General features: G+C 37.3%; 1 protein-coding gene across 2 annotated transcripts; it reads left to right on the forward strand.

The window, feature by feature from the left end:
• The first annotated feature begins 801 nt into the window (after positions 1-801).
• On the forward strand, positions 802-10,425 carry LOC131780598 (major facilitator superfamily domain-containing protein 12-like). Of its 2 annotated transcripts, XM_066167945.1 has the most exons (13): positions 802-886; positions 1,145-1,174; positions 1,571-2,095; positions 2,749-2,857; positions 3,420-3,524; positions 4,664-4,724; positions 4,917-5,515; positions 6,341-6,433; positions 7,193-7,285; positions 8,320-8,493; positions 8,687-8,784; positions 9,409-9,542; positions 9,984-10,425. In XM_066167945.1, exons 3-13 carry the CDS (start codon positions 1,596-1,598, stop codon positions 10,031-10,033), a joined length of 2,016 nt encoding a protein of 671 aa, XP_066024042.1. In that variant the 5' UTR covers positions 802-886; positions 1,145-1,174; positions 1,571-1,595; the 3' UTR covers positions 10,034-10,425. The 2 variants fall into 2 exon arrangements, with proteins under 2 accessions (XP_066024042.1, XP_066024041.1); XM_066167944.1 differs by lacking the exons at positions 802-886; positions 1,145-1,174 and adding an exon at positions 1,231-1,323.
• Positions 10,426-11,847: the final 1,422 nt, after the last annotated feature.

Raw genomic sequence — 11,847 nt, forward strand, 5'->3', positions numbered from 1 at the left:
TGAGTTATGCTTATGGACATTTCAGATGTTAGGTCACTCTAAAGTAATCTGTCTCACCATCTTCGATAAACTTGTGGAGTAAACTTTAATTTATAATCTTATATAAAAAATGAACGACTTCCTGTTCATTCATTGAGGTAAATGCGTTGGATATAGGAAGTTGGACGTGACCTCACACGACCTGCTTATTCAAAATCAAAAGCAAGAACCATCAGCTTAGTAGTTACGAACTAAATTACGTGTCATTGCCATGCTTCGATGATAAGAGATAAACATGAAGATGGAATAACGAGTTATGCTTATGGACATTTCAAATATTAGATCACTCTAAAGTAATCTCACCATCTTCGATAAACTTTTGGAGTAAACTTTAATTTAAAATCTTATATAAAAAATGAACGACTTCCTGTTCATTCATTGAGGTAAATGCGTTGGATATAGGAAGTTGGACGTGACTTCACACAACCTACTTATTCAAAATCAAAAGCAAGAACCATCAACTTGGTAGTTAAGAACTAAAGTAAGTGTCACTGTCATGCTTCGATGATGAGAGAAGTTGGACGTGGCTTCACACAACATACTATATCCAAAATTGTGACTTCACAAAATGTGACTTCATCCAATATCTCATATCAAAACTTGACTATGCTATTACCAAAAAACTGTTGGATATTATATGGGGCCAGTAGAATAGTAGTTGGGTGGTTCTACCCCAACTAAAATACTACTCACTACTATTATGAATCTGATCTATCGCAACTGATTTTAGTGCACTCGAGCGTGGAAGAAAACAAAGAGTACTTGGCACTTTTTCAAAAAAGACGTCTTACCTAACATCGTCATCATCATCATCTGAAGAAACAATTTTGAGAAATTATACTATCATGTAAGGTCTGCGTTCTGCAATACTTTTCGTCGCAGTTATACCAACACGGGCCATGAAATTTTCAGCCTTTGTTGTAACAGTGCGATGCACAGATTATTTCAAATGAAAAATGAAGTGTCAAATTTCATCCTGCTTCTTGACCTGTTTGACGTAATTCAGTCGTTTGAACAATTCATAATCACCATTAAGAAAGCATAGATATAGAGATTGTCACCGTGCAATGATAACATTTTAACATTTTCCCTTTCACCACACCAGAGAACTTTCTCAAGGATCATTAGCCTATTCGTAAGTATGGTGATTGTTACTTGAAATTAAATATCAGTTAAAAGCGTTCGATTATTGTTTTCCAGTGTGCATTTTGAGGCTGGGATCATTTTGCGCGTCGTGTAATTGTAAAGTAAGCATACACTCGTTACATCAAGCTTTTGATATCGGTAAGTATTCCCCTATGACCAGACATGCTACTGAACGTGGATAAAGATTTTAGAACTTTTTATTTTCGCTATCTTCTCAGCCAAGCAGCGACTTACAAAAAATATTATGCTTTGAAAACCAAAAATTCTGTGGCTTAACTGTCATGATAAAACTATGAGGTCTTCGAAAATTTGTTTCATCCCCGCTGATTGCCGAAATGATCAAAACTAAGAGTTTATTTTTTTTGTTTGTTACATTCCTTTATAGGCTGTTGGTGTTTGCGGATCTGAACATGGAGATCGAGAAAAATCCTGAGAGAGGCATATCTTACCTGCAGCAATTTTCCTGTGGAGTGGGGCATGTGATTAATGATGTCACTCGCCGCTTGTTGCAGTCATTCCGAATGATTTTTCTCATGAGAGTTGTTGGCATCTCTGCAACCAATGCCGGCTTGATTACTCTCTACAGTTTCTTTGCCGGTGCATTATTATTTGCTCCAACAGCAGGTTTTTTATGTGATAAGGTTAAGATTCCGGTTCTATCACGCAGGCTTGGAAAGAAAAAATCGTGGCATTTGTTTGGAACTATTGCAGCTACAATCGGTGTTCCGCTACTTTTCAGCCAATGTTTAGTTTGTGGTAGTGGAACCAGCGAGTGGGTGGTGTTGTTGTATTACTTTTCCATCGCCACCGTAATCTCATTTTCCAAAAACTTCGTTGACATATCGCACCTGTCTATTATTCCGGTTTTGGCAAAGGATCAAAGTGAGGCCGCTAAGCTTACTGCTTTGAGGTTCGTGGAACTCTTTCGATCGCTACACTCATATACTCATATTCATGTTAGAACTAGTTGATTATACTCGAGCTGAAAGTCTTAATAAGCCTAAAAGTTAGATTAGGTCAAAACGGGGGTGTTCCCCACGGACTGTGACTGGGGACTGGGACAAGTAACCAGACGTGACATACGTGTACTTTTATGACGTAGCATAAGGTACAATATCAAGGCATTTGCATCCTTACGATTATTTTTTTACAACTTGGCTGTGAGCCAAATAAATTCAGGTGAGTTGCACAGCCCTCGTCACGATTGTTCTTGGTACTTTAAATGGTTTGGGTAAAACAGTTATAGTAATAATGATAATGATAACAGTAAGAATAATGATTAAATATGATAGTAATCATAATGACAAATATAAATATAACGATAATGATTATATGTATCATGCGTGACTTCCCGGTTTCGTCGGTATGTCTGTATTCGGGTCTAAAGTTTTCCCAAGATCTTACTTCGGGCAAATCTTATGTAGTTTTCTCTTAGTCGAAGTTGATTTCCTTTCCGAAACAGTTACATTTAATAACTTATAAGTAAATCCTTAGGGCCGTTCTTGTCTCTACAAAGTGTTAACATTTTTCAAAGTTCACTTGCAGTTGACTTCTTATCAACAGAACGGGTTTCATGTACTTAACTGGCATCGTTTCCTACCTTGTGGCATGGCTAGTTCTTGGACAAGATAGCCGCGATCAGTTGACAAAAGAAAGCTCAATGGATTTTACGGTAATTTATAACATCTAAATGATTCTAGTGCTGCCACTGACTATTACTATTCCACTGTTATTTCTTTCTCTACGTACTTTCTTCCTGTATAGCTTCCTATTCCTTCAGCTGAGACAGAGTACCAAGGGGTATTGGAGCTTTCAGCTTTTGGTTGATGGGCTGATGTCCATTTAGGGTTATCGCTTGAGACATAGAGAATGATACATGGGCGCGCGTAGATATGGAAACACAATAGCCCTTTACTGAAGAGAAAAGCCGACTTCATTAATGAATGAAAATAAATGAATCGACGATCCCCAAATAACAATCGTAAAGTGCGTTGGCGCTCACTCTTAAGATGGAAAAATGCGTTGAATCATGATTACAAAATTCACCTCGACAACAACTCGACAAAACTCAACTCGACAACTCACTCGTTCGCTGCGCTAACTCGTGAGCTATCGAGTTGAACACTCGGAGAGAAATTCCATATTTACGCGCGCCCATGTATTGTTCTCTATATCTTTCTTGTGTCTATCACTGAACTCACGTAACTGCATTTCTGATGTCTGTTCATCTACAGGTGATAACCCTGATCATGACAGGAGTGGGACTGATTTGCTCTGCCATTTTCTATTTTGGAACCAAAGAACCTTCAGACGATTCAGAGAAAAACCGGCGGTCTCGGGTAATTTCAGATTTATATGGTAAATTTTGGAAGACTAGCAGTCGAAACGTCGCGATCAGTAAAATTTTCTAGTCTGACTCTACATGATGAGAAAAACGATGAAACGTTCATTTGTCTACTTTAAAAAAGGAGACAGATAAGGGACTACCTTTCTTGAATAACCACACGTTAAATGGACATGTGTCCATCTTTTCCCTTTCCGCTCATCGGCTGAGAACACGACAATTTATTCCTAACAGTGCAGAAAGTTGAAATTAAATTGATTTACTTGTAAGTCGCGATAGCACATGAAAACAAAATGGAAGACTGGTCGAGAGAAAGTTTTAAAAAGTTTTAATTTAGGGTTTGAAGGAGAGCTCTAAGAATGAAACACCCAAGAAAGGACAAACAATTGGGCACCAAAAACGGTCGTAAGGAAAGTATTGAAGAGGACAAACCGGAGGCCATAGGGAAAATTCGCCTGGAGTTCACGCGACAGTTCGTAAAGAGAAAGACGGGGAATATGACGAGCATGATAGCCTTCGTGTACTGATTACTGCTATTCAAGCCGTTTACTAATTACTGCTATTAAAGCGATACCTAACTGAGAAAGCAAGCAAATGCTCGATTTTCATGACTTTAAGTTTAAAAGCTCCAAGTAAACTCTTTCTGGAAAACCCCGACTTCTCTGGCAACAACGTAAAGACAAGCGGCCGAACCAGTCAGCCATGACACAAAATAAACACGACTAAAAAGAAAATAGAATTAAATTTTTACCTTTGAAAAATTTGCGAGTGTTGATTTATTCAAAACTTCACTAAAAATCATGTGCCAAACCATACTTTTCGAAGTCTTTATTTGCACGTAAATGTTAACGTTGGCCCAACGGGTACAATATGAAAGAAATATTTGATCCTTACAAACGGAATTTGGAATCTTGCCATTGCATCGGAGAAGGGATTTTCCCACACCACAGAACTGACCCCCACTGTCACTATTACCCAGCTAACTGGAGTTATGATATCACGTTATCATGACTGTGTCTACTGAATTTTTGAGAGAAGTGCACGCTTTATTTAACGAACTATGAAATATTTGTAAACTCCGTTTTCATCTCTAGTGATCTCATTCAATTGATGTACCGCTTACATTTGTTGCAGAGAAAAACCTTCTTCATACCAGCACCCGTTGACTTACAGTCAGTGGTGTATTTTGAAAGATGTGAGTTCTTATTCGTTATTTATAAGACCGTGTAACAACTCACTTGTTTCATTTTCAGCAAAGTTTCCTTTCATTTTACTCCCAAAAACATTTTCTTAATTCCATAGCTTTTCGTCTGTTATGTGATTTCTCTTTGTCTTAATGTTTTTAAATTGATATATGACGCCGTTTCTGATTTTTTATTTCCCATAGATCAGCAGCGAAAGGAAAATGTTCGAGATAGAGTCATTCACAGTCGACGATTATTTGAAGAACAAACCGGTCCTGTTAGGGAAAGGAGTTTTTTCCAAAATTTTTTTGAGGCCATATTTGCAGGAAGTGAAACTAGGGAAGCTACTGAAAATAAGACCTTAGAAAAACAAATTCATGATCCTACACCGAATATGGCTGTTGTACCGATGGCAGTCACAAGTGAGAACGATTTGGCGTTCGTTAAGACATTGCCTAAAGAGCGAAAAGTAAGCCTCATGATGAGCATCTTTGATAGACTCGTGACAAAACAAGAAGATTCTACAGAAGAAAACAACGCGAAGCCAAGCAATGGCAGACTCGTAAATGATATAAGCGAAGAGGATGGCCAGGTAGTAATGGAAAATGGACAACAAAAGTCAGAAGTGTACAACCAAGGTCACAAACTTAACTCTGGTGTTGACAATCAAGGATTCGATACTAACGATGTTAGCCAGGATGAGGGAAAAGCTGTACCACCTGTTGCTTCTGATATTGAATCCGCTCAACTACCAAAACAAAAGGCAGCGAGAACCTGGCTTAAAGATCCTCATTTGTACAAGGTAACTTAATTTAGGGTACAGTGAAAAGGTCTTTGCCTAATTTCAATTTTCGCGTGCATATAATTCGAACGCTCTTATGTACCTACAATGTAATCTTCAGCTTTCACACTAAAAGATGAACATAATAAATAGTTTATTTTAAGAAATTCAAGCGAGCCTATTGCAAATGATCTAGGGAGAAACACATAACCAGGAACCACATGGCTTTTCTCTCCTCCATTAAAATGTGTTCGACAGATTATGACACCGACCATGAGATTTCAAAAGGTAACCTAACTTTTCAAAAATTGTCTATAAAGGTGCTGAAAATCCGATTCGAGTCCCGCTATGTTTGGCCTCTTACCTGTGACGTGAAAAAGTCTCAGTCTTCATGTTTTCCTTTTCATGGCGATTTTTTTGCATAGTTAAGAGTTCTGAAAAAGTGAATTTTTAAATAAAAAAAAAAGTTTTTTTTTCTTGCAATAACCAATGTAGCAGCTATTCGAGAGCGTTACAGTTTTGCGCAAGCGGCCAGGTTACTGAGTTTTTTTCAAACTGGCGGTATCCGTAGTCTCCCACCTCGGAAGATAAAAATTGAACAGTTAGGATACTCTTTGGAATCTAAAACCGCGGTGAGTAAAACATTTCTATACTCACTGGATTTTCATAATTACTTAGTTTGTTTTATTTAAGGAAAAAATGGTTCACGGAACATACTTCTCGGTCATCATATTGTAAGAAACTTTAGTGCAGGTAATACATCGTAAATTATTATATTGTCATAAGTAAATGGAACGGTTGGATGTGATTTTTGCACGAATGCAGATCACTTCTCTTATTTTACAGGTCGCAATTATTTACGCGTGCACAAAGGGTTCAGAGGATGTGTTTTACGCTTACCTGCCCTTACTCCTGACTGACAAACTGAAATTTGAAAAAGTATGTATCAGCAAACTTTTCAGGAATTTCTTTCGTTGATTTATTTTTCTGGGCTTGAAAGATACTAAAAGTTATACTCGATCTTCTGTAAGGGTTAACAAATTACCTGGTTACTCGTCTATTCTCGTTTCCTTTCTTCCTCCTTCGCCGTCATTCAGCCAACTTTACAGTAAGAGGGAAGGAGAGACAGAAAGGCAGGCCGACAGACCGGCGGACTGGCAGGCAGACAGACAGACAAACAGACAGGCAGGCAGGCAGGCAGACAGGCAGGCAGACTGACAGACAGGCAGGCGGACAGGTAGACACACACGACAGACAGATAGGTAGACAGGCAGAGAGACCATTATTTAATTTATTAAACATCCATTTTTAAGGAATTGAAATATGGAGTAGATGTACCAAATTACTGTTTAGGGTAGACTAAGAGTTAAAAATTCCGAATCGCTTTCCTGTTAGCTTTCATACACTACTGTTTATGGCCAAGAAACTTACTCTGTCAATGCCCTACTTTTACTAAGAGCGGAAATTTACAAGGTAAGAACGACTTGATGCTGGTTTAGACGTTACTAAAAGAGCGAAAAATAACCCTCATGATGACTACCAAAGTTCTACCATAGGAAGACTGGTTCCTTTTATGGGGGAATTAAGTTACACGTATCCAATTGACAGAATGCTTCTTGATGACAGCAAAACCAACAATTCGACCCCCGAGAAAGCTTGTGATTTCTATAACCTCAGACGTTTGTGCTTTTTCTGAAGGAAGCGATTGCCAATCTGCCATTGATATTGTTAGCGAGTGCCACATTGTCCACTCAAATATCAAGGAAGCTCTCTGGAAAAATAGGAGAAAAGGTAATGAAAAGAAAGAAAACTATTTTTAGGTAATTTTCAAATGTAAGCGATGATCGTGGACAAGATTGGAAGCTGATAACCGAATAGCACCCTCTTTGTGTCTGGTCTCAAACGCCAACAAGCCGGAGCTGAATGAAATTCAAACGCTAAGCAGTTTGCGCAGCTGGATCTGACTACGACACAAAATAAATTGATTTGAAATCCAAAAAACGTTCTCCCAAGGGCACGCACAAGAATTCATCTAAGACAAGCATTGGAAAGTGTTTGTCGGTTCCAACTAGTCAAAGCTTGGTCAACAAGCATTAAAGTTGTGCACAGTTTGTTCAACTGATTTTTTGTTTTTTTTCACGTAACCGAAAATGAGGCGATCGAGACAACCCTTGCTTAGATTTACTGAACTCAATATTTCCAGCTCCAAATGTACAAACTATAGCCACAAACGCATTGAGACAATCGTTTGGTTCAAGGTTTAATTTCTAAAACTTCCAGCTTATCAAGAAGCTTTTTGCATATTCACAAATGTTTTGCTGTGTGGTCGCGAACGGAGTGAGACGAGTGAATGAGCTTTTGCAACTACAGGTCTAGGCAGGGGGGACAATTTCTAGGAAAAATTTGTTAGTCATCCTGAAATTTTCAAGGTAACCAGCTGCTTTATCCTGTTGTGGCTATACTTTTTCTGTACCATAAATCCCTGAATTCAGCTACAATTTTTTCAACAACGTTAACGTTACGTACTAATAGTGTCACATTGTAGTTTCATTTGAGCTTTTTTTATTGTTACCGAGATCACATTGACTAGTATTTCTTTTTACTTAATTTCTATTGCTCCGGAGAAGTGTTCTCTTGCAGCTAAAAGCAACTAAACCCAGCTCAGCAAAGCTTAGGTGATTATTTTCCATATAAGGTTATTCGGTATATAAACTGGTGACCAGCACCGAGTTAAGCAATCAGAAAACTGGAAATATAATATTCGAAAGCGACAATTTAATGATATATATATCAGCTATCTGCTGAAGCTCCTCATCCTGTTTCAGTGGTCCTTCATTGTGGCTGCTCTGACCGTGACTGGATCGTGTTTGTGGTTTCTGTGTATTAACCAGTCATCGAGAGTGTTCACTTACCCGGCCGTCGTTCTACTGGGGTTTGGGTCCTCCGCCATGTTTGTTAACGCGCTTGGCTTTGCAACAGAACTCATTGGAGACAACAAAGTAAGTTGAAGAACTCTTTATTTTGGCTTTTATCTAAATTTTAATAAAACTTATGATAACTATACAAATCCAATTGTGCTTTAGTACTAGGATTGTAAGATCACGCTAGGAAAAGTATATTAATTAATTAAGATTTTTTCACCTCTCTTCTGGTTTAAAACTAATCTATTTTCCTGATTCAATTTTTCTGCAGGGCAGCTCCGGTTTTGTGATTTCTGTCGTTGGTACCATCTCCAATCTGACCACAGGAACTCTTTATATCGTCATACAAGTTTTATTTCCTGAAGGAAGGTAAATTTGGATTTTTTTGTTTTGAGATAAGAAATATTTTAATCCCTGTAAAATATGAAGTGATTTTTAAAACAAAATGTGACTTCCCAGCCTGTTTATTTTTCTTTTCTTCGTTGTTCTTTGTCCTTCCTTAATTTCTTTCTTCGTCCATTTTCTTTCGCGTTTCTAATTTTCTTTTCGGTGTTATACATGTTCTTCTTCTTGACTCTTTGTTCTTCTTGTTATTCAACGCTGCTGCTATTAGTCTTTTCTTCTGTTCATCCTTCGTCCCTACCAGGCTCCTTCCTCCATCCTGTTCAACGATAATTTCTACCAGCATCTTATGGTGCATAAAATGCGTTCCAGGAGCATTAAAATCAATGGGATTTTCTCGCGAAACGAAAGTAGGCGACAAAGCCTCAAGATAAATTTTGAGTAAACGAAGATGGAATTTTCATTAAAAATAAGTAATTACGCCCAAGGGCTATTCAGGAGAATTACTAAAGCAAAATAAATATTCAAGATGATAAAATAACTTTTATAAAACTTAGGTATCGATGTCAATACAGTTATTAAAGATAGTTATTTTTTTTAGAAATATTTTCCAAAGCGTAAACATTTCGAGTGCTTCGTTCTTTTTCCTAGTGCATCTGCCGATTGCCAAGAGTGTGGGAGTTACGTACAAAATGTGTTCTCATTCGTGCCAAGCTCACTCGCTACTTTTAGCTTGCTGCTTCTAATAATTTTTCAAGTTCACCCAACAGTCTGCGGGAAAAAAGGTAAGATGCAGCTTTTTGGGTGACTTAAAGCCGTATTTTTGCGTGTAGTTGAAGATGGATGAACTCCAAGCAATCATAAAACAAAGGCTCACTTCCTGAAGAAAAGGAAGAATTAAAAAAAATGTAACGGGGGTAAGTTTTTAATAGAAAAACCGCGGTACTGTGTCGATGGGAGAGTATAACAAGGTAATTTAGTATTAGCAACTGAGTTGATAACGTAAATTGGCCATCGTAAAGAGTTTAAAGGCTGACGTTTCGAGCCTTACCCTTTCGTCAGAGCGAAGGGCTAATGCTCGGTTTATGGTTTATCTTTAAGATAAGATAATAGAAGGAGTTACATAAATGCTCCAGGCATAGCCAGAATTGTTAATTATCAATATCATTAATGATTAAAGATCCAATTTCAGATCTATTTCTTATTTTTTACCCAACACTAAAAAGGAACCGAAAAGGAGACTGGAACAGACTTAGGCTTTACAACTCATCTGTAATGTATTGTTCGAAGGAAATAACATGTTGAGATGCTGGCTGGCTGAACTTGGTGGCATTTAATTACGTTTACCTCATTTATATTCTCTATAATAATGACAGTAATTTCAAGCTTGTGTTGTATTTCTCTTTTATTTTCTCACTAATGAACTTGGCGCTTGTGAGCGGACTGTCAGTATCGCAGACCGATTATCTTCTGATAATTTTTTTTACTGAAAATGGACAGATTTGAGCATTTTTCATTGAAAACTTTGTCTCGTGAAAAAAGGTAGTCATGCTATTTTTTTCTTTTTAGCACTGATACTCTCTGTTCTTTTAGACATTTTTCTGATACTGAAATACAACGAAATGTATTTTTTAGTCGCATTTTACATAATAAAGAGTTTCAATAACATGTTTGGTTGTCAAATTGTTTTGTTTACAACACGTCAAAACGTTGCTTTTGTAGGAGAACGGTTCAGTATTGCAGTGCACCCGATCTAAACAAACCAGCGCGCAGACACGAGGTATTTTAAATTGCTGACACAACAAGCATAAATATCGCAACCATGTAACTTCGTTCTCGAGCAACCGAGATCTTAAAGATTATGATATTGAATATTTTCTAAAAATAAGAGTAACTGTTATGGACCTATCCTTCAGATAGAAATATGAGGCCTACCGGTCAATTCTTCTTTACTTCTTGTGATTGCACGAGTAGCAAAATCTTTACAAAAGGAGGGAATTGTTCCTAAACAAGGAGAAAATTTTAAGTCAAAGGAGAATACACTTCGTGTCTTCACCAGCTTCGAGGGCAGTTTACGATGAAGTTTGTCGCAGGTACGCGAAATCCACTTTTCCGTCACAAAGTTTTGTTTTCGTGGCCTAAATTGAATCTGATATCAATAACGTCTTGATAATCTATTAAATCTCTTTTGTATTAACAGTCTCAATGTTTTACATGGAAAGGGATTCGAAAATTCTGGCTAGTTGACGCGCAAATGAAAGTGTTGTGGGAACAATTTTAAACTAAATGATTAACTGAAAACCATTTTAAACGTTTATAAATACCTTTATATCTAATTCTAACAAAAAAAGAATCCACATTCCGTTTTAGAAACGTTGATTTTGTGATACACTTGACAAGTAGGTCTGTGAGATTTTATCAAAGAAAAAAGTGAGTCATTAACTGAGTTCCATTTGACCGGTCTTTCGGAGTTTCCTTCTCTCGGCTTTCAAATGCGTTATTTAATCAAACATTGTCTATTTTTAGCAAGCTATGAGGTGTTACTTCATAATATTAACTGATATGCGCACATCTGAATTGCGGGAACCTAATAATAATGCAAAACTGACCTGAAAATAATAGTAATGATGAAAAACAACACAAATTTAATTGCGATCGGCCACCTTTTGTGACTTAGCTGGCAAACTGAGGTGATTTTTCAGCAGTACTGTTATAATATTATTTTGTTTTAATGCCATGCACCGGTATGAAACAGAATTCCTTTTCATCATAAGTGAACGATATTCTTTTTAGAATGTCCGTCGAGAGACAACTAGGTCCTTCATTAAAATGAACCTGTTAAGCAATAGCGTAACCATAATGTTCTGTGAAGTACAAAATTGACAAGTTGTTAGTCATATTCAACATCAACTAGGAAGTTTTCCCTGCAGAAAAGTACATTATTCTGGTTAATTTATCTTAATATTTTGGGCACTGAGATGAAGGCGCCATACCATACCACGTACTACTTAATCGTAAACAAACTTAGAGTGGTGAACCGGAAAAAATATTCTCAGATGAGAGTCCTTACTCCGTCGCGTTTAAACTATT

This window comes from Pocillopora verrucosa, chromosome 1 (genome assembly GCF_036669915.1).
Source record: "Pocillopora verrucosa isolate sample1 chromosome 1, ASM3666991v2, whole genome shotgun sequence".
In the NCBI taxonomy this organism is placed as follows: Eukaryota; Metazoa; Cnidaria; class Anthozoa; order Scleractinia; family Pocilloporidae; genus Pocillopora; species Pocillopora verrucosa.